This window comes from Oncorhynchus masou, chromosome 18, assembly GCF_036934945.1.
Source record: "Oncorhynchus masou masou isolate Uvic2021 chromosome 18, UVic_Omas_1.1, whole genome shotgun sequence".
Classification (NCBI taxonomy): Eukaryota; Metazoa; Chordata; class Actinopteri; order Salmoniformes; family Salmonidae; genus Oncorhynchus; species Oncorhynchus masou.
Window position 1 is genome coordinate 56312928 of NC_088229.1, and position 24054 is coordinate 56336981.

A 24054-nucleotide genomic window follows, 5' to 3' on the forward strand; every position below is an offset into this window, starting at 1 on the left:
CACAAATAGGGCTTTTTATTCTGGGCGGTAGGGCTGAAAGAGGCTGTGTCACCCAATAGCGTGAGTTCTATTGTATCTGTGAAAGGCCCCAGCAGCACCATGGGTATTGTGTTCTCAAGAGGGGAATCAGGTTTCCTTGACAACCGCAGGATGCGTACCCAGAGGCCTAGGGACAGAGAAAAGGAGGCCAGAGAAGGAGGGAAAAAGAGACAAAAACAAATGAGACTTTCCAGCCCCGCGTTTTCTCCAGCTTTTTTTTTTATCGGGTCTTTTTTTGAAAGAGGGAGCGATGGAGGAGGTTGCCGCCCGGTCGTGACGGAGCCTTAGAGTGTTTGTGTGGTCTGTGTGTGTGTTTGTGTGTGTGTCCGCGCTGAATCGGTAAGTACGCCTGGCTGTTCCAATGTCTTTATAACTCTGGCTTATAGACCACACAGAGTAACAAAACAAAGGGACTGAAGGATGGAGAGAGAGGGACTGGAGTATTGGCACAGTTTGTGACATGTATCAGTGTATCATTAACTTTCAATAGGAAACACAAAGGCACACGTTGAGCCACTTTTACGCCTCGTCAAAACTATGACTGAATATGGAAGGGAATTAATATATTCCCATCAGTGTAAATGGAAACTATGATGTGATGTGGTGTGATGTGGTGTTTTGGACTGAATGGTGATCTTGCCTTAATGGTGATCTGCCTTATCTTCACTTTTGAGAAAGTGGGAAAAACAGAGAAACAGTGGGAAAAACAGAAGAAAAAAATTAGAGGCAGCATCTCTTTGAGTTTCTTTTTCCAAGTTATTGCACTATTGACTGATAATAACACTTGTTTATTCTAATGTATGATTTTCTGTTTTGACAGTCAGGCCCACATCTTGACTCTGGATCATGCGTTTTACACTGCGACCCCGGAGGTAAGGGCTCATCCCAAAAGCCTATCAATTGATTAAGACCAGATCTACTGTGTAGGAATATGGTTCAGATCTCTGGATATCGGCATGTGTATATTGCATGTTTGTCATGCCAGTTACATCGCACTTATCAGGAGTTGACTGAACGTACGGTAAATGGACTATAATGTAGACTTGACTGATTGTTGGACCCACAAACAATGGGCTTACTAAGTGTTGAACTAGCTGGTATCATCCCGTAACTCTTATTTTGGAGTTTTTTCTTTGTCGCTGGTAGCCCTATAGTGGATGTTGTTTTCGCAAATACCCGGGCCAGTCGCTGAGATCTCTTTGACAGATTTCTCTATATGGAGAGCTTTACTAATACAATTGAATTCAATTGAATTGAACCGTCTTGAGTGCTGAGTTTGGCCGTGTGTTTGGCTTGGCCCGAGGGCGTTTCACTTCTGGAACACACTCTTCGTAGCCGATTTGCTCCGACGAAAAGCCCAGTCCTATTCTGCCCCAGTAAAAACCCAAACCCCAAAGGAGTCGCTTGCTCAAGTCGCTCTCACGCCATGACAGCACGTCACTCTCCAGCTGTTTGTTATGACTAAGAGAACCGCTCTTATTTGAAGCCTGTCCATGGAACAAGTTAATTCCCTCTTCTTCTCTATGTGCTCAGTTCAGGACAAACTGAGACTACACGGAGATCACCACAACAAGTTACAGGACTTTAGGGCAAACTTGGTACCCCTCTACGTGGCACTACATGATACACAATATGATACCATGTGTCGAAGCTAAATATAAGTTCATTGCAATTACATTACTAGTAGAGGTAGTTAGTTTAGTGTAGTGATGATTTCTGCTAATCCCAACGCTAACCCATGTCCGTCTGTCCTCCTGTCTGTCTCCAGTGGCTGCTTGGTGCTGTGTCTTTCTGTCTCTCTGCTCACCCTGCTGCTGCAGAGCCTCTGGGTGCCTCCAGAGATGACCAGAGAGGAGCCGGCAGGTGCAGGGAGGTCCCCTGAGGAACAGGGTAAGTGTCCCAATCATAGAAATATAATCTACATTCATTATACTGTATTTCTATGGTCCTACACTTTCGAGGAATAGATTAGATAGTGAAATGGTTTACATGACTGAAAACTATGCTGACACCTGTGTTAAGATATTTTCTAGTGTTGACTCCTCTCTCTCTTTGCCACTACTTCCTGTAGTCCTATGGTTGGTGAGGAGTGATGCTATGGTTGGTGAGGAGTGATGCAGTAATTGTCAGCTGAGTAAACAGGCAGGGGGTGGATAGGGGGTGACATCACCATCATAGGGTTCCTTCCTGTATGTGTCATTGGGTAGATAGCCAATCCCAAAGGGGTCTCTGTTTAACCCCTATCCTCAGACCCCACATCTACAACCTCCCTGTGGGTCCATAACCAGTGTATACACACACACACACACACACCGGTAACCCCACACCACCGACACCCTAGCCCAAAATATTACAGTACTATTTTATTGTCTGATTTCCACGTTTGCTCAATACTAGCCATTCAGTGCCAGGCCAGCCCAACATTTTATAGACCACTCTACATTTGTGCAAATGCTAATGTCTCAATCAGGAAGTCCTTGATCGGCCCTCCCAAATAGCCCCTTAAAGGCCAACTGACAGGCCTCTTAAACACACATTTACTTTTTACTACGCCCCTGGTTGACTTGTTTTTCTGGCCGTCTGCTGCAGTCTGGCTGGTTAGGTTGCTGTACGCTTCTTATGTATACCATGGGGTTCGTCAAACAAGGAAAAGGACTACTGCTTTAGGTCAGCCAGAGGCATTGAGTGGAAGTGGAACAAACGACATTATGTGATGTTTGTTTTACTATATGTTTGGCTAGCGACCGTTATAGTGGGCGGTCTATGTCTACACTCTTAAAAACAAGGCGCTATCTAGAACCTAAAAGGGTTCCTCGGCTGTCCCCATAGGATAACCTTTTGAAGAACCAAATCAAATTTAATTGGTCACGTACACATGGTTAGCAGATGTGTAACGAAATGCTTGTGCTTGTAGTTCCGACCGTGCAGTAATATCGAACAAGTAATCTAACAATTTCACAACAACTACCTTATACACACACAAGTGTAAAGGGATGAATAAGAATATGTATATATAAGTATATGGATGAGCGATTGCCGAACGGCATAGGCAAGATGCAGTAGATGGTATAGTGTACAGTATATACATATGAGATGAGTAATCTAGGGTATATAATTATTATATAAAGTGGCATTGTTTAAAGTGACTTGTGATACATTTATTACATCCAATTTTTCATTATTAAAGTGGCTAGAGATTTGAGTCAGTATGTTGGCAGCAGCTACTCAATGTTAGTGATGGCTGTTTAACAGTCTGATGGCCTTGAGATAGAAGCTGTTTTTCAGTCTCTCGGTCCCAGCGTTGATGCACCTGTACTGACCTCGCCTTCTGGATGATAGCGGGGTGAGCAGGCAGTGGCTTGGGTGGTTGTTTTCCTTGATGATCTTTTTGGCCTTCCTGTGACATCGGGTGGTGTAGGTGTCCTGGAGGGCAGGTAGTGTGTCCCTGGTGATACGTTGTGCAGACCTCACTACCCTCTGGAGAGCCTTACGGTTGTGGGTGGAGCAGTTGCCGTACCAGGCGGTGATACAGCCTGACCGGATACTCTCGATTGTGCATCTGTAAAAGTTTGTGAGTATTTTTGGTGACAAGACACATTTCTGAACCCTTTTTGGTTCCAGGTAGAACTCTTTTGGGTTCCATGTAGAACCCTTTCCACAGAGGGTTCTACACTGAACAAAAATATACAACATGCAAAAATGAATATAAGAAAATCCTCAATTGAAATATATTCATTAGGCCTTAATATAGGGATTTCACATGACTGGAAATACAGATATGTTTCTGTTGGTCACAGATACCTTAAAAATAAAGGTAAGGGTTGTGGATCAGAAAACCAGTCATTATTTAGTGTGACCGCCCTTTGCCTCATACAACGCAACACATCTCCCTCACATAGAGTTGATCAGGCTGTTGATTGTGGCCTGTGGAATGTTGTCCCACTCCTCTTCAATGGTTGTGTGAAGGTGCTGGATATTGGCCGGGAACTAGAACGCGCTGTCGTACACGTCGATCCAGAGCATCCAAAACATGCTCAATGGGTGACATGTCTGGTGAATATGCAGGCCATGGAAGAACTGGGACATTTTCAGCTTCCAGGAATTGTGTACAGATCCTTGCAACATGGGGCCTTGCATTATCATGCGGAAACATGAGGTGATGGTGGTGGATGAATGGCAGGACAATGAGCCTCAGGACCTCGTCACTGTATCTCTGTGCATTCAATTTGCCATCGATAAAATGCAATTGTGTTGGTTGCCCGTAGCTTATGCCTACCCATACCATAACCCCACCGCCACCATGGGGCACTTTGTCCACAACTTTGACATCAGCAAACCGCTCGCCAACATAATGCCATACACGCTGTCTGCCATCTGTCCGGTACAGTTGAAACCGGGATTCATCTGTGAAGAGCACACTTCTCCAGCGTGCCAGTGGCCATTGAAGATGAGCATTTTCCGACTGAAGTCGTTTAAGATGCCAAACTGCAGTCTGGTCAAGACCCTGCTGAGGACAACAAGCACGCAGATGAGCTTCCCTGAGACGGTTTCTGACAGTTTGTGCAGAAATTCTTTGGTTGTGTAAACCCACAGTTTCATCAGCTGTCTGGGTGGCTGGTCTTAGACGATCCCGCAGGTGAAGAAGCCGGATGTGGAGGTCCTGGACTGGTGTGGTTACATGTGGTCTGCGGTTGTGAGGCCGGTAGGACGCACTGCCTAATTCCCTAAAACTACGTTGGAGGCAGCTTATGGTAGAGAAATTAACATTCAAATCTCTGGTAACAGCTCTGGTGGACATTCCTGCAGTCAGCATGCCAATTGCACGCTCCCTCAGAACTTGAGATATCTGTGACAAAACTGCACATTTTAGAGTGGCCTTTATTGTCCCCATCACAAGGTGCACCTGTGTAATGATCATGGTGTTTAATCAGCTTCTTGATATGCCACACCTGTCAGGTGGATGGGTTATCTTGGCAAAGGAGAAATGTTTACTAACAGGGATGTCAATAAAGTTACGCACAAAATTTGAGAGAAATAAGCATTTTGTGCATATAGAACATTTCTGGGATCTTTTATTTCAGCTCATGAAACATGGGACCAACACTTTACATGTTGCCTTTATACCTGGAACAAAAAAAGGGTTCTACGTGGGACCAAAAATGGTTATCCTATGGGAATAGCTTAAGAACACTTTTGGAACATGTAGGCGTGTAGCCTGAAAACAAAAAAATGCTTGTAAAAGGATGTAGTTATGGTAGATTCAGTATAATATATCATGGGTGTCCTTTCTAAATCGCCTCTTTTTTTTGTGTCATAATAAGTACTTTCTCTCACAGTAAACTCTTTTTACCTTCTGTTGGGAGCATAGGTCATCCACATTTTGGAGGGGATCCAGCAGAGAATTCAAATGGCCTAGTTTCATACAAGGCATCAATATTGAGACCACTCATGTTGCAATGTGTTTTGGTATACACTAGAGCATAGTGTACAAAGAGCACTACACATGATGATGGGCAATGTCTTACAGTAAAAGTTGCATCTCTGACTGATATGAAATGGCAGTGTTAGGGCGAGAATGTTGAAATCAACCTGACCTCAATATGACTTTAGAACTGCGGTTGATGTCATCAAGTTGAGTCAAGGGCCAGCGTTACCCGTTATGGCGTCTGTGTAAACATTCACTTATGTCTAGGAGTGTGTCTATGTGTGTGGGTGTGTGTGCCCATGTGTGTGTGTGTGTATGCTCGGGTGTCGTTCCTGCGTGTGTGTGTGTGTGTGTGTGTGTGTGGGGGGGGGGTTCTGAAACCACAAAGCCACGTGAGAATAGCGTAATTATGTGAAGAGCTCCAGTTACCACTCCAACAATATTTTCATGCCAGGAATTATGACTCTTTGCCATCTGTCCTAAAATAGGCATATTGAACATTTCAGTCTCACTGTAAAAAATAAATTAAAATCCTTGCACTAGGTGCATGTAATATGGAAAATGAACGACCATAATCACTCAATTCAACAAAAATAGATGGCGTTACGTAATCTGTTGATGGTAATGATGCAATCTGATATTTTATTTTAGGACAGGGCCTGATTGGCTTTGACATTTACAATATGATGTGTGTACAGGTGGTCCATACAGGGGTTTCCATTTGGAATGTTTGATTAATGCCATTATTTGTCCATGTCTCAGAATTCAGTGTATTTCTCACTGTGCCATTATAACATGGACTGTGAAAAAGGATGTGAATATTATATTCCATGGCTATGCTCTTTTACTATGCAATACAGTATGTTACCAGATCAGGGCCAGGATTTCCCCTGACCATGTGACCTGACCAAAGAAAGAGAGACTCTGGTCACATGGTAACGGAATAGATCCTGACTATATACACTGCTCAAAAAAATAAAGGGAACACTTAAACAACACAATGTAACTCCAAGTCAATCACACTTCTGTGAAATCAAACTGTCCACTTAGGAAGCAATACTGATTGACAATACATGTCACATGCTGTTGTGCAAATGGAATAGACACCAGGTGGAAATTATTGGCAATTAGCAAGACACCCCCAATAAAGGAGTGGTTCTGCAGGTGGTGACCACAGACCACTTCTCAGTTCCTATGCTTCCTGGCTGATGTTTTGGTCACTTTTGAATGCTGTCAGTGCTTTCACTCTAGTGGTAGCATGAGACGGAGTCTACAACCCACACAAGTGGCTCAGGTAGTGCAGCTCATCCAGGATGGCACATCAATGCGAGCTGTGGCAAGGTTTGCTGTGTCTGTCAGCGTAGTGTCCAGAGCATGGAGGCGCTACCAGGAGACAGGCCAGTACATCAGGAGACGTGGAGGATGCCGTAGGAGGGCAACAACCCAGCAGCAGGACCGCTACCTCTGCCTTTGTGCAAGGAGGAGCAGGAGGAGCACTGCCAGAGCCCTGCAAAATGACCTCCAGCAGGCCACAAATGTGCATGTGTATGCTCAAACGGTCAGAAACAGACTCCATGAGGGTGGTATGAGGGCCCGACATCCACAGGTGGGGGTTGTGCTTACAGCCCAACACCGTGCAGGACGTTTGGCATTTGCCAGAGAACACCAAGATTGGCAAATCCACTACTGGCGCCCTGTGCTCTTCACAGAAGAAAGCAGGTTCACACTGAGCACATGTGACAGACGTGACAGAGTCTGGAGACGCCATGGAGAACGTTCTGCTGCCTGCAACATCCTCCAGCATGACCGGTTTGGCGGTGGGTCAGTCATGGTGTGGGGTGGCATTTCTTTGCGGGCCGCACAGCCCTCCATGTGTTCGCCAGAGGTAGCCTGACTGCCATTAGGTACCGAGATGAGATCCTCAGACCCCTTGTGAGACCATATGCTGGTGCGGTTGGCCCTGGGTTCCTCCTAATGCAAGACAATGCTAGACCTCATGTGGCTGGAGTGTGTCAGCAGTTCCTGCAAGAGGAAGGCATTGATGCTATGGACTGGCCCACCTGTTTCCCAGACCTGAATCCAATTGAGCACATCTGGGACATCATGTCTCGCTCCATCCACCAACGCCACGTTGCACCACAGACTGTCCAGGAGTTGGCGGATGCTTTAGTCCAGGTCTGGGAGGAAATCCCTCAGGAGACCATCCGCCTCCTCATCAGGAGCATGCCCAGGCATTGTAGGGAGGTCATACAGGCACGTGGAGGCCACACACACTACTGATCCTCATTTTGACTTGTTTTAAGGACATTACATCAAAGTTAGATCAGCCTGTAGTGTGGTTTTCCACTTTAATTTTGAGTGTGACTCCAAATCCAGACCTCCATAGGTTGCTAAATTGGATTTCCATTGATCATTTTTTTGTGATTTTGTTGTCAGCACATTCAACTATGTAAAGAAAAAAGTATTTAATAAGAATATTTAATTCATTCAGATCTAGGATGTGTTAATTTAGTGTTCCCTTTATTTTTTTGAGCAGTGTACATATACTCAGTGTACAAAACATTAGGAACACCTCCCTAATATTGAATTGCACACCCTTTTCCCCTCAGAACCTTCTCAATTCATTGGGGCATGGACTTTATAAGGAGTCGAAAGTATTCCACAGTGATGCTGGCCCATGTTGACTCCAGTGCTTCCCACAAATGTGTCAAGTTGGCTGGGTGTCCTTAGGGTGGTGGACCATTCTTGAGATACGCGGGAAACTGTTGTGTATGAAAATCCTAGCAGTGTTGCAGTTGTTGACACACTCAAACCGGCGCGCCTGGCACCTACTACCATACCTCCTTCAAAGGCACTTAAATATGTTGTCTTATCCATTCACCCTCTGCATGGCACACATACACAATCCATGTCTCCATTGTCTCAAGGCTTAAAAAACATTTAACCTGTCTCCTCCCCTTCATCTACGCTTATTTAAGTGGATTTAACAACTGACATCAATAAGGGATCATAGCATTCACCTGGTCAGTCAATGTCAAGGAAAGAGCAGGTGTTCCTAATGCTTTGTACACTCAGTGTATAATATCAACTTTCTGTGCTGTCAATCATCCCCCAGGTCACCATGGTAACAGTGTGCGAAGACTGGCTCTACGCTTAGAGGCTCTGAGCTCTCAGGTGCAGCGGCTAGCGAGGGAGAGAGACACTCCCCAGCCTGCTAAAGAAGAACTTACTAACCTTCTGCAAAGGTACATCTACACTCCTCCATACTCAGACAAAGTAGTTAAAATCATGTTATTGGATATTCACAGCACTGAAACTACATTTTTCTGGTGAGTCTCATGTGGGTGTGTATGTGCGTAATTGTGTGGTCACCCAGTCTCCGGCAGGACCAGGAGGGCTTGGTGCGGTCCGTGGAGCGAGAGCTACAGAGAATGGCCCAGAAGCTGGAAAGCCTCGGTCATCAGCCCCACACACCACGACCACAAGACGACCACAGACCGCAGACAGGTAGGACCACAACCAGCCCTGGTCATAGCCTTTCTCTAACTAGTAATAATACAATATGGTTCTTTAGTAGGCATACATTTATTATCAAAAGCAACTTACAGTACAGAGGGGCCAAGCAGGAATCAAACCCCAAACTTGGAACCACATTGGAACTACATCATATAACATTAGCTAGAGAAGCTTACCATAACAGAGACCTATAATTACAGTTGGATCCTGTGTTGCTCAGATGGTAGATCATGGCGCTTGTAACACCAAGCGTCGTGGGTTTGATTCCACTGGGGCCACCCGCATGTAAAATGTCTGCATGCATGACTGTAAGTTGCTCTGGATAAAACCGTCTGCTAAATGGCATATATTATTATACCAAACATTACAGTGGCATGTGAAAGTATTCACCCCTCTTGGCATTTTTCCTATTTTGTTGCCTTCCAACCTGGAATTAAAATATATATTTTTTTGGGGGGGGGTTGTATCATTTGATTTACACAACATGCCTACCACTTTGAAGATGCAAAATATATATTTTTGTGAAACAAACAAGAAATAAGACAAAGTCATTACTTCGTAGAGCCACCTTTTGCAGCAATTACAGTCTCTATAAGCTTGGCACATCGAGCTACTGGGATTTTTGACCATTCTTCAAGGCAAAACTGCTCCAGCTCCTTCAAGTTGGATGGTTTCCGCTGGTGTACATCAATCTTTGAGTCATACCACAGATTCTCAATTGGATTGAGGTCTGGGCTTTGACTAGGCCATTCCAAGACATTTAAATGTTTCCCCTTAAACCACTCGAGTGTTGCTTTAGCAGTATGCTTAGGGTCATTGTCCTGCTGGAATGGGAACCTCAGTCCCAGTCTCAAATGTCTGAAAGACTGAAACAGGTTTCCTTAAAGAATTTCCCTGTATTCTATCACAGTGCCATCCATTTTGTTACCAAAGCCCCTTATACCACCCACCACTGCGACCTGAATGCTGTAGCTGGCTGGCCCTCGCTGCATATTTGTCGCCAGACCCACTGGCTCCAGGTCATCTATAAGTCTATGCTAGGTAAAGCTCTGCCTTATCTCAGCTCACTGGTCACAATAACAACACCAACCCTTAGCACGCGCTCCAGCAGGTATATCTCACTGGTCATCCCCAAAGCCAACACCTCCTTTGGCCGCCTTTCCTTCCAGTTCTCTGCGGCCAGTGACTGGAATGAAATGCAAAAATCGCTGAAGCTGGAGACTTATATTTCCCTCACTAACTTTAAACATCGGCTATCTGAGCAGCTAACCGATCGCTGCAGCTGTACATAGTCCAACTGTATTGCCTACCTCATCCCCATATGTTTTTATTTACTTTTCTGCTCTTTTGCACACCAGTATCTCTATTTACACATCATCATCTGCTCATTTATCACTCCATTGTTAATCTGCTAAATTGTAATTACTTTGCTACTATGGCCTATTTATTGCCTACCTCCTCACGCCATTTGCACACACTGTATATAGACTTTCTTTTTTTTCTATTGTGTTATTGACTGTACGCTTGTTTATTCCATGTGTAACTCTGTGTTGTTGTTCGTGTCGCACTGCTTTGCTTTATCTTGGCCAGGTCGCAGTTGTAAATTGGAACTTTATTTAACCAGCCTACCTGGTTAAATAAAAATAAAATAGAAATTTAGCGCCATCCATCATTCCTTCAATTTTGACCAGTTTCCTTGTCCCTGCTGATGAAAAACATCCCCACAGCATGATGCTGCCACTACCATGCTTCACTATGATGGGATTGTGTTCTCGGGATGATGAGAGGTGTTGGGTTTGCGCCAGACATAGCGTTTTCCTTGATGGCCAAAAATGTAATTGGAAGGTGTTCCTAATGTTTTGTACACTCAGTGTATATATATTATCATAGAACGTCATACCAGTAACATAGCATATAATGTATCATATCATAGCACATTGGTGAAGATGCAATGACTACATGCTTTTGATGGAGTTGGCACCTGATTAAGCCAATGCAGCCAGTCTCCCCATTACACCACAATAAAACTATTGTTTGACTATAGTGCTTTAGAGATTGGCTGGAGGGACTCTGATATTGTTACTCGAGGCCACAGTTCAGGGCTGTGCAATAGTTCAAGTTCAAAGATTAACAACATAGTGAAGTTAATAGCCTGGGATTCTAGAAGGGATGGTCGTTGGCCAGTAGGGGTCAAAGGTGAGAGACTACAGGTGAATATGATGGAGGGAGTCCTTAAGGCCGATGAATAAGGGGTTTAACAAGTCCCAGAGAGCTAGCTATGCTGGCGGAGTGTGTGTGTGTGATTGTGCGGAGAGGTGTCAGGTGGGAGTCGGGTTACTGGCCGACCCTGCCACGTGAGGACGGATGGAGGGAGCTGGGGAGGGAGGCAGAAAGGGATAGAGCGAGAGGGATGGAGGGAGAGAGAGAGCGAATGAAAGAGAGAGGAGGAGGGAGAGGTAGAGCAAAGAGAGAAAGTGAATGTTCACAAACCCTGAATAAGGTGATTCATACAACGCAGGCCACACAACCCCCCTCCCAGCTCCCCCCCCCCCACACACACACACACACTTCTCACCACGAGCAGCCCACCCTCCTTCCCGACCCGCCTCTCTTCCCCTCACATTACCTCAGACCCCATAAAGAGCGATCAAATTACCCAGGAGTCCTTTCAATGGCCTGTTGACTCGTACGTGTGTTTTTTCAGATGCTGATTTTTTTTTCATCTTCTCATCAGCTTTTTCGGGCTTCGCACCTTGGCTGTGACTGGGATTTTATTTTATTTTCTGCCCGTTTTACAAGGTTGTTTTACACAGCTACGGTCTGTGTGTTTTGGCACGGTCTGCATTGTAAAGGAGAATGTTTGGGGTGGGGTAGGCAGGTGGGTTAGGTGTGTATGTTTGACATTTATGTGTGTGTGTGTGTGTGTGTGTGTGTGTGTGTGTGTGTGTGTGTGTGTGTGTGTGTGTGTGTGTGTGTGTGTGTGTGTGTGTGTGTGTGTGTGTGTGTGTGTGTGTGTGTGATTGACACTAGGGGGAAGAAGGTGGAGTGCTTACGGGAAGGGGCCTCTTTGGGAACACAGTGGGTTTCTTCTCATGCTATAGAATGCTACACTGTAAAAAAAGCCAATTTAACCAATTGCTCAATCAGCGTTATTCTGAGTTGGGTAGACTTTGAAGGACACCAAATTCAGCTAATGCGTGTTCAAAAAAAGTTTCACTCAACAAACTTTTCTCATAGTGAGTATAAAAACTGGTTGAGTCGAATTACTAACTCATGTTTGCCTTTGGAAGGCAACACTGTATGTTGGTTCAGCTATATGCCCAAATGTTGAGGAAATTCATAATCCTATTGCAGCTGTTGCCGTACAGTTGTACGTTGGATCAACAAACTGCTGCATCAAAGCTGGGACTGAGAGACTGAAAAACAGCTTCTATCTCAAGGCCATCAGACTGTTAAATAGCCATCACTAGCCCGGCTTCCACCCGGTTACTCAACCCTGCACCTTAGAGGCTGCTGCCACATATACATAGACATGGACTCACTGGTCACTTTAATAATGTTTACATACTGCTTTACTAATTTCATATGTATATACTGTATACTCTTTTACTGTATTTTAGTCAATGCCACTACAATGCTTGTCCTAATAGTTATATATTTCTGAATTACATTATTTTACTTTTAGATATGTGTGTGTTGTTGTGAATTGTTAAATACTACTGCACTGTTGGAGCTAGGTACACAAGCATTTTGCTACACCCCCAATAACATCTGCTAAATTAATCCATTTTAGAATAAGGTTGTGACATACCAAAATGTGGAAAAAGTCAAGGGGTCTGAATACTTTCCAAATGCACTGTATATGGTCATTTTTACATATACAGTGCCTTGCGAAAGTATTCGGCCCCCTTGAACTTTGCGACCTTTTGCCACATTTCAGGCTTCAAACATAAAGATATAAAACTGTATTTTTTTGTGAAGAATCAACAACAAGTGGGACACAATCATGAAGTGGAACGACATTTATTGGATATTTCAAACTTTTTTAACAAATCAAAAACTGTAAAATTGGGCGTGCAAAATTATTCAGCCCCCTTAAGTTAATACTTTGTAGCGCCACCTTTTGCTGCGATTACAGCTGTAAGTTGCTTGGGGTATGTCTCTATCAGTTTTGCACATCGAGAGACTGAAATTTTTTCCCATTTGTCCTTGCAAAACAGATTGAGCTCAGTGAGGTTGGATGGAGAGCATTTGTGAACAGCAGTTTTCAGTTCTTTCCACAGATTCTCGATTGGATTCAGGTCTGGACTTTGACTTGGCCATTCTAACACCTGGATATGTTTATTTTTGAACCATTCCATTGTAGATTTTGCTTTATGTTTTGGATCATTGTCTTGTTGGAAGACAAATGTCCGTCCCAGTCTCAGGTCTTTTGCAGACTCCATCAGGTTTTCTTACAGAATGGTCCTGTATTTGGCTCCATCCATCTTCCCATCAATTTTAACCATCTTCCCTGTCCCTGCTGAAGAAAATCAGGCCCAAACCATGATGCTGCCACCACCATGTTTGACAGTGGGTATGGTGTGTTCAGGGTGATGTGCTGTGTTGCTTTTACGCCAAACATAACGTTTTGCATTGTTGCCAAAAAGTTCAATTTTGGTTTCATCTGACCAGAGCACCTTCTTCCACATGTTTGGTGTGTCTCCCAGGTGGCTTGTGGCAAACTTTAAACAACACTTTTTATGGATATCTTTAAGAAATGGCTTTCTTCTTGCCACTCTTCCATAAAGGCCAGATTTGTGCAATATACGACTGATTGTTGTCCTATGGACAGAGTCTCCCACCTCAGCTGTAGATCTCTGCAGTTCATCCAGAGTGATCATGGGCCTCTTGGCTGCATCTCTGATCAGTCTTCTCCTTGTATGAGCTGAAAGTTTAGAGGGACGGCCAGGTCTTGGTAGATTTGCAGTGGTCTGATACTCCTTCCATTTCAATATTATCGCTTGCACAGTGCTCCTTGGGATGTTTAAAGCTTGGGAAATCTTTTTGTATCCAAATCCGGCTTTAAACTTCTTCACAACAGTATCTCGGACCTGCCTGGTGTGTTCCTTGTTCTTTATGATGCTCTCTGCGCTTTTAACGGACCTCTGAGACTATCACAGTGCAGGTGCATTTATACGGAGACTTGATTACACACAGGTGGATTGTATTTATCATCATTAGTCATTTAGGTCAACATTGGATCATTCAGAGATCCTCACTGAACTTCTGGAGAGAGTTTGCTGCACTGAAAGTAAAGGGGCTGAATAATTTTGCACCCCCAATTTTTCAGTTTTTGATATGTTAAAAAAGTTTGAAATATCCAATAAATGTCGTTCCACTTCATGATTGTGTCCCACTTGTTGTTGATTCTTCACAAGAAAATACAGTTTTATATCTTTATGTTTGAAGCCTGAAATGTGGCAAAAGGTCGCAAAGTTCAAGGGGGCCGAATACTTTCGCAAGGCATTGTATAGGGTAAAGTTGCAAATTTAATAATGAGGACAGCAATCACTTTTGCTCCCTGCACTGCATGGTCATAGCGGGAGAAGAAGAGAAGCTCACTCTGAGTTGGTCTGAACCATTTCCTTATGAGATGGGGGGAAATCCAAAAGTTGTGCTATATCCAATTGGCTATGTCATAGATCATTTTTTTTTGTTGAATTTTACCCCGTGTTTCTCCCCAATTTCATGGTATCCAATCATTTTTTGTAGCTACTATCTTGTCTAATCGCTACAACTCCCGTAAGGGCTCGGGAGAGACGAAGGTTGAAAGTCATGCGTCCTCCGATACACAACCCAACCAAGCCGCACTGCTTCTTAACACAGCGCGCATCCAACCCGGAAGCCAGCCGAACCAATGTGTCGGAGGAAACACTGTGTACCTGGCAACCTTGGTTAGTGCGCACTGCGCCCAGCCCACCACAGGAGTCGCTGGTGCGCGATGAGACAAGGATATCCCTACCGGCCAAGCCCTCCCTAACCCGGACGACGCTAGGCCAATTGTGCGTCGCCCCTCGGACCTCCCGGTCGCGGCCGGTTACGACAGAGCCTGGGCGCAAACCCAGAGTCTCTGATGGCACAGCTGGCGCTGCAGTACAGTGCCCTTAACCACTGCGCCACCCGGGAGGCCCTATAGATAATTTTTAAAGATAAATATTGATACATTACTAGCCCAAACACTTTTTTAATCAAATCGCTTTGATTCGTTCCTCTAATCAAACCGAATCGCACCGAATCGTTTGAAATTAAAACGTGTCGTTCCTGCATCGGGCCCTTGTATCTAAATACATATCCAATTGTTCTTGAAAGGGGTGGGCATGGTTTTGAGCAAACATACATTCGTAATTTTACTCAACAAGCTTATTAAAATTTAGCTCACTTCAAATAAAATGTATTGGTCACACACTCATATTTAGCAGATGTTATTGGGGGTGTAGCAAAATGCTTGTGTTTCTAGCTCCAACAGTGCAGAAATATCTATCAATTCACAACATTACAGACATCTAAAAGTAAAAGAACGGAATTAAGAAATATAGAGATATTAGGACGAGCAATGTCGGAGTGGCATTGACTAAAATACAGTAGAATATAATATAGTATATACATATGAAATGAGTAAAGCAGTATGTAAACATTATTCATGTGACTAGTGTTCCATTATTAAAGTTAATTTACACACATCAATCTACACACATAATGCAGTCAAAACAGATGTTTTGAATTTTTTGCAAATGTATTAAAAATAAAAACATATACTTTATTTACGTAAGTATTCAGACCCTTTACTCAGTACTTTGTCGAAGCACTTTTACCAATGCATTTGTATCTTAAACATTTGAACCGGGGACCGATGCATATCTGTGAATCTTTACATCCTTACCACACGAACATAATACCAATTTTTTTTCTAAATAAATCCAATCTGTTAGTAGTTTAACTTTTTCCCTTACTGAGATGGCTGATCCAGTTTATAAACTTTAGGTAGACTCAATAATCAATCTTCCCTACCTGGATGTCAATGCAGGTTGCAGGCAATTAAAAGATATCCTTACTCTGGCTGGATTCCAATAGGAATTACACATCACTTTGCAAGCCAGCATGTGACTTGCAGGCTTGATGTGGCCTGTAAACCAGGAGTTTCAGACCAGTGCATTAGGTTGTAACTAGGCCCTCAAAGAAAGGCCTTATGATATACAGTTGAAGTCAGAAGTTTACATACACCTTAGCCAAATACATTTCAACTCAGTTTTTCACAATTTCTGACATTTAATCCTAGTAAATATTCCCTGTCTTAGGTCAGTTAGGATAACCACTTTATTTTAATAATGTGACATGTCAGAATAATAGTAAAGAGAATGATTGATTGATTTCATATTTTATTTCTTTCATCACATTCTCAGTGGATCAGAAGTTTACATACACTCAATTAGTATTTGGTAGCATTGCCTTTCAATTGTTTAACTTGGGTCAAACGTTTCGGGTAGCCTTCCACAAGCTTCCCACAATAAGTAGAGTGAATTTTGGTCCATTCCTCCTGACAGAGCTGGTGTAACTGAGTCAGGTTTGTAGGGCTCCTTGTTCGCACATGCTTTTTCAGTTCTGCCCACAAATGTTCTATGGGATTGAGGTCAGGACTTTGTGATGGCCACTCCAATACCTTGACTTACAGACAATAGCCATTTTGCCACAACTTTGGAAGTATGCTTGGGGTCATTGTCCATTTGGAAGACCCATTTGCGACCAAGCTTTAACTTCCTGACTGATGTCTTGAGATGTTGCTTCAATATATCCACACAATTTTCCTACCTCATTATGCCATCTATTTTGTGAAGTGCACCAGTCCCTCCTGCAGCAAAGCACCCCCACAACATGATGCTGTCACCCCCGTGCTTCACGGTTGGGATGGTATTCTTCGGCTTGCAAGCCTCCCACTTTTTCCGTTTGGCCATAATGGTCATTATGGCCAAACAGTTATATTTTTGTTTCATCAGACCAGACCAGAGGACATTTCTCCAAAAAGTATGATCTTTGTCCCCATGAGCAGTTGCAAACCGTAGTCTGGCTTTTTTATGGCGTTTTTGAAACAGTGGCTTCTTCCTTGCTGAGTGGCCTTTCAGCTTATGTCTATATGGGACTTGTTTTACTGTGGGTAGAGATACTTTTGTACCTGTTTCCTCCAGCATCTTCACAAGGTTGTTGCTGTTGTTCTGGGATTGATTGGCACTTTTCGCACCAAAGTATGTTCATATCTAGGAGACTCCTTCCTGAGTGGTATGACAGCTGCGTGGTCCCATGATGTTTATACTTGCGTACTATTGTTTGTACAGATGAACGTGGTACCTTCAGGTGTTTGGAAATTGCTCCCAAGGACGAACCAGACTTGTAGTCTAGAATTTTCTTTCTGAGGTCTTGGCTGATTTCTTTTGATTTTCCCATGATGTCAAGCAAATGAGGCACTGAGTTTGAAGGTAGGCCTTGAAATACATCCACAGGTACACACCTCCAATTGACTCAAATGATGTCAATTAGCCTATCAGAAGCTTCTAAAGCCATGACATAATTTGCTGGAATTTTCCAAGCTGTTTAAAGGTCAACTTAGTGTATGTAAACTTCTGACCCACTGGAATTGTGATACAGTGAATTATAAGTGAAATACTCTGTCAGTAAACAATTATTGGAAAAATGACCTGTCTCATGCACAAAGTAGATGTCCTTACCGACTTGCCAAAACTGTAGTTTGTTAACAAGACATTTTTGGAGTGGTTGAAAAACAAGTTTTCATGACTCCAACCTAAGTGTATGTGAACTTCCGACTTCAACTGTATGTAATGTATTGTCATAGATTTAAATTTATCTGGGAAATGTGCAAATAAGGTAGATTTAGTTTTCAAGTTGAATTGTACGTTCACTCAACTTGAGAATGTATGTTAGTTCAACGATATGCCAAACTCACAATCCAATTGCATCTGGTTGCCTTACAATATGCATGTTGAATCAACATTTAATTTTTACAGTGTAGGAATCGAGTGCTGATTCAAGTTTATTACCCACTGAGTACTCTGAGCAGCACAGAGGTTGTTGGTAAAATAAAGTATAATTATATATAGTATCACAATCTCTTTTGTCAGGTCTCCGTGAGGTTTGTGAGGTGCCCGAGGACCCTGTGTATCCCCACTGTGCTGAGAAAGTTGAGGTGAGTCACAACACAATTAGTTGACAGTTAATCTTGTAAATGCTAAATCTGTTTTTGTTGTTGGGCCCATGAAGTCAACATTTCTCCTGTTGCTGTTGTTCCAAACCTATTTTTCTGTCTCTATCTCTTTCTTTTCGATCAAAAACACTTTGGCGTTACATTCCCAGTTCCTGCAAGCCCGTTGGGACTCAGACCTCTGCTATGCTTTCTACGGGGTGGATGGTACCACCTGCTCCATCCTGACCTACCTGAGTGAGAGAGAAGACTTCTGTCCCCCACACCCTGGAAGAAACCATTCAGCACCACCATGGCACCAGCAACCACGCACCCACAAAGAGAAGGTAGCTTTAGAACAGGTTGAATGTCACTTGGCATAGTTATTACGACTATCAAAATCTGTCATGGAAAAACAATGTTTATGGACTTCACTGAACATATGCTGAAAGTTTTAGTAGCCTTTTTGTCGAGAAATGAAATTCTTTTATTATTTTTTATTTAACCTTTATTTTAAGCACAGAGTCATGCTGAGACCACTGTCTCTTTTGCAGATGAGCCCTGCATTTATTTATTTCAACTTTATTTAACTAGGCAAGTCAGTTAAGAACAAATTCTTATTTACAATGACGGCAAAAGGCCTCCTTGGGGGACGGGGGATAATAAAAATAAAGGACAAAACACACATCATGACAAAAGAGACAACACTACATAAAGAGAGACCTAAGAGAGCAAGGCAGCAACACATGACAACACAACATGACAACATCATGGTAGCAACACAACATGGCCGTAGCACAACATGGTACAGTAGCAGCACAAAACATGGTACATGCACAGACAACAGCCCAAAGGCAAGAAGGTAGAGACAACAATACATCACGCAAAGCAGCTACAACTGTCAGTAAGAGTGTCCATGATTGAGTCTTTGAATGAAGAGATTGAGATAAAATTGTCCAGTTTGAGTGTTTGTTGCAGCTTGAGCACATCAAACAACGACAATGACACTACATATACAGTTGAAGTCGGACGTTTACATACACTTAGGTTGGAGTCAATAAAACTTGTTTTTTAACCACGCCACAAATTTCTTGTTAACAAACTACAGTTTTGGCAAGTTGGTTAGGACATCTACTTTGTGCATGACAAGTAATTTTTCCAACAATTGTTTACAGACAGATTATTTCACGTATCACAATTCGAGTGGGTCAGAAGTTTACATACACTAAGTTGACTGTGCCTTTAAACAGCTTGGGAAATTATGTCATGGCTTTAGAAGCTTCTGATAAGCTAATTGACATCATTTGAGTCAATTGGAGGTGTACCTGTGGATGTATTTCAACGCTTACCTTCAGACTCTGTGCCTCATTGCTTGACATTATGGGAAAATCAAAAGAAATCTGCCAAGACCTCAGAAAAAAATTGTAGACCTCCACACGTCTGGCTTATCCTTGGGAGCAATTTCCAAATGCCTGAAGGTACCATGTTCATCTGTACAAACAATCGTACGCAAGTATAAACACCATGGGACCACGCTGCTCTCATATCGCTCAGGAAGGAGACACGTTCTGTCTCCTAGAGATGAACGTACTTTGATGCGAAAAGTGCAAATCAATCCCAGAACAACAGCAAAGGACCTTGTGAAGATACTGGAGGAAACAGGTACAAAGTATCTATATCCACAGTAAAACAAGTCATATATTGACATAACCTGAAAGGCCACTCAGCAAGGAAGAAGCCACTGCTCCAAAACCGCCATAAAAAGCCAGACTACGGTTTACAACTGCACATGGGGACAAAGATTGTACTTTTTGGAGAAATGTCCTCTGGGCTGATGAAACAAAAATAGAACTGTTTGGCCATAATTACAATTGTTATGTTTGGAGGAAAAAGTGGGAGGCTTTCAAGCCGAAGAACACCATCCCAACTGTGAAGCACTGGGGTGGCAGCATCATGTTGTGGGGGTGCTTTGCTGCAGGAGGGACTGGTGCACTTCACAAAATAGATGGCATAATGAGGTAGGAAAATTGTGTGGATATATTGAAGCAACATCTCAAGACATCAGTCAGGAAGTTAAAGCTTGTTTGCAAATGGGTCTTCCAAATGGACAATGACCCCAAGCATACTTCCAAAGCTGTGGCAAAATGGCTTAAGGACAACAAAGTCTAGGTATTGGAGTGGCCATCACAAAGCCCTGACCTCAATCCCATAGAAAATGTGTGGGCAGAACTGAAAAAGCTTGTGCGAGTAAGGAGGCCAACAAACCTGACTCCTTTACACCAGACAATAATTATGTTGGTCGCACAGGTCACCACCATTGTAGGGGGAGTATATGGGCCGCCTTCCAGACCCTGGGGATGGTACCAGAAATAATTATAAGGTTAAAAATGTGTGTTTAAGATTCTGCAATCAGAGGAGCCGAAAGCTGCAGCACGAAAGGGTCAAGCAAATCAGCCCCAGTGTTTTTTATCAATACTGTGCAAGGCGTCTGGCACATTACAAGTAGAAAGTTGTTGGAATGAAAACAGATTCAGCAGAAGTTGACGGGACTTCCATCGAGCCAACTAGAGGCTGGGAAAAGGGCAGGCAGTCGACTGTCTGACCAGGGTCAATTCAACCACAATTTCTTTCAAATTATAAAGCCTGCCGAGATAAAATGCTGATTTAGAAGCACTATTTATCTCATCTATCTCAGTAATGAGACAACATGCTTAGTTAGGGAAGGAGAGGAATTTCCACGCTACAGTGCATTAACTGTTTTCTGAAATTTCACCACAAGCTTTCTTTATTGAGGAAGTGCATCTATTTCTCAATTGCCGAAAAAGCTGCCAATCGGCTACGGAGTCAGCATTTCTCGATTTGTCAGCATAACTTGATCTGAAAGTTCTATAGAGAACCAAGAATTTGTTCTATTTCTTACTCTAAGGCATTTACAGGGACTGTTTTTCTGCCAGCGAGATAAAAATTAATGAGAACAATTCTAGAGCTAATTCAGGATCAGGCATGCAGCTAATAGAGATGTCAGAGTAACACATATCATGAAGAAAAGCTTGTGGGGGAAAAAAATACAAATCTACAGTGACTTCAGAAAGTATTCACACCTCTTGACTTTTTCCACATTTTGTTGTGTTACAGTCCGAATTTAAATTGATTAAATTTAGATTTTTTTTGTCACTGACTTACCTACACACACAGAATGTTTTTCAACATTTCTACAAACTAATAAAACATTTGAAGTTGAAATGTCTTGAATCAATTAGTATTCCACAACTTTGTTATGGCAAGCTTAAATAATTAATGAGTAAAAATGTGCTTAACAAATCACATAGTAAGTTGCGTGGACTAACTCTGTGTAATAATAGTGTTTAACATTAATTTTGAATGACTACCTTATCTCTGTAGCTCACACATACAATTACTGTATCTGTAAGGTCCCTCCATCGAGCAGTGAATTTCAAACACAGATTCAACCACAAAGGCCAGGGAGGTTTACCAATGCCTCACAAAGAAGGGCACCTATTGGTAGATAGGTAAAAATAGAAAAAGCAGACACTGAATATTCCTTTGAGCATGGTGACGTTATTAATGACACTTTGGATGGTGTATCAATATACCCAGAAACTACAAAGATACAGGCGTCCTTCCTTTTTAAAACTTTTACCCCTTTTTCGCGGTATCCATTTGGTAGTTACAGTCTTGTCTCATCGCTGCAACTCCCATACGGACTTGTGAGAGGCGAAGGTCGAGAGCCGTGCGTCCTCCGAAAAACAACTTAGCTATGCTGCACTGCTTCTTGATGCACGGAAGCCAGTCGCACCAATGTGTCGGAGGAAACACCGTACACCTGGCGACCGTGTCAGTGTGCATTGTTCCCGGCCTGCCACAGGAGTCACTAGAGCGCGAAGGGACAAGAGCATCCCTGCCGGCCAAACCCTCCCCTAACCAGGATCTCTAGTGGCACAGCTAGCACTGCAGTGCCTTGGACCACTACGCCACTCGGGAGGCCCATGCATTCTTTCTAACTCAGTTGCCGGAGAGGAAGAAAACTGATCAGGGATTTCAGCATGAGGCCAATGTTGAATTTAAAACATTGTTTAATGGCTATGATAGGAGAAAACTGAGGATGGATCAACAACATTGTAGTTACTCCACAATACTAACCTAATTGACAGAGTGAAACGAGGAAAGCCTGTACAGAATAATAATATTAAAAACATGCATCCTGTTTACAACAATGTACAATAAATGTGGCAAAGCAATTCACTTTTTGCCCTGAATAAAAAAGTTGTATTATTACCACTCAGGATATGACCTAGATGCAGACATAGGAGGTGGATAGTATAGTTCTCAGATAATTGATTATAAATCCTGGGCAGGCAAAGGGCAGGTAGAGGACAGGCAGAGGTTTGTGATCAGGTCAGAGTCAGGCAGGTACAAGATGGTAAGCAGGCTCAGGGTTAGGGCAGGCAGAATGGTCAGAACCGGAAAATAGGAGACAAAGGGCTGTGAGATATAGGTTTAATCCTAGACACATGAAAAGTGGGATGTATGCAGAGGATACAGGGCAACAGAAGACGAACAGCAGAGGGGCTAAGAATCGTGGGGACAGTTTGCGGGACTCTACCCGGAGGGGCAGATCCTGAGTGGACAGCCATACTCACTGCCCGAGACTATAACGGGGAGCCGGGGTCCGGTGGTGTTCTGCCTGTCGTCGATACCTGGGGGTGGTCTTGAGAAGAGCCAACCGGGCTCTCTTCCAGGTACGTGACAGCGGCGGACAAACATCTGGGCCGAGGGGTATGTTGACCTCTTCCTCTTGCTCTTGGAAGAGCGGGGGCTGATATCCCATGGAGCACTCAAAATGCGAGAAGTTGAGCAAGGGAGGAGGTTGCAGGCGTACTCTACCCACACAAGCTGCTGGCTCTAGGTGGGAGGATTGGCGGACACGAGGCAGCAAAGAGCCTGATTGGCTCGCTCCGACTGGCTGTTAGACTGGGGGAGGAACCCGGAGGACAGGCTGGTCAGTGACCCAATCAGCATGCCGAACACCTTCCAGAACTAGGATGAGAACTGAGGACCCCGGTCAGAGACCATGTCCATCGGAAGTCCATGGATCCATGAGCTGTGCCATCTCCTTGGCTAAGGGTAGCTTGGGGGAGAGGAATAAAATGGATGGCTTTGGAAAACCGGTCCACCACGTTAAGGATAACTGTGTTGCCATCAGACGGGGGGAGACCAGTGACAAAGTCCAGGGATATATGTGACCAGGGATGGTGAGGGACGGGAAGTGGTTGAAGGAGGCCTGCCGAGGAGTCTTATTCTGGGCACGTACGGTGCAGGCGGCGATGAAGGCTGAGAAATCAGGAACCAAGATGGGCCACCAAAAACGTTGTCATACAAAGGCCAGGGTCCAACGGGAGCGAGGATGGCAGGCCAGCCAAGAGGAATGAGCCCATTCCAGAACCGAGGAACAGGCAGAGTCCGGGACAAACATCCGGTTAGCCGGGCCCCCTGCACTCCACGGACCTGGTTCTCTATACCTCAGATGAGTGCAGCTGCGAGGTAGGAGATGGAGATGGTGAAGTTGAATCGGATGAACAGCATGGCCCATCGAGCTTGCCTGGAGTTGAGGAGCTTGGCGGTGCGGAGATATTCCAGGTTCTTGTGATCTGTCCATACTATGAATGGGTGTTCTGCCCCCTCTAACCATTGCCTCCACTCCTCCAATGCCATCTTCACCACAAGTAGTTCCGGGTTACCCACTCGTATTCCTTTCGATGGGGTTAAGACGATGGGAGAGGAAAGCGCAGGGATGCAGCTTTTGGTCTTGGGACAGCCCCCACTC

The 24054-nt window shown here is 43.7% G+C and overlaps 1 protein-coding gene across 1 annotated transcript in view; it reads left to right on the forward strand.

Annotated features, from left to right (window-relative positions):
• Window positions 1–856: 856 nt before the first annotated feature.
• LOC135504888 (alpha-1,6-mannosylglycoprotein 6-beta-N-acetylglucosaminyltransferase B-like) overlaps window positions 857–24054 on the forward strand; it is a 62203-nt gene continuing 39005 nt past the window's right edge. Inside the window, exons 1-6 of the mRNA XM_064923812.1 lie at window positions 857–911; window positions 1808–1929; window positions 8580–8709; window positions 8841–8971; window positions 18151–18215; window positions 18383–18556. Coding sequence (XP_064779884.1) covers window positions 886–911; window positions 1808–1929; window positions 8580–8709; window positions 8841–8971; window positions 18151–18215; window positions 18383–18556 — 648 coding nt within the window. The 5' untranslated portion in view covers window positions 857–885. The remainder of the gene's footprint in view (window positions 912–1807; window positions 1930–8579; window positions 8710–8840; window positions 8972–18150; window positions 18216–18382; window positions 18557–24054) is intronic.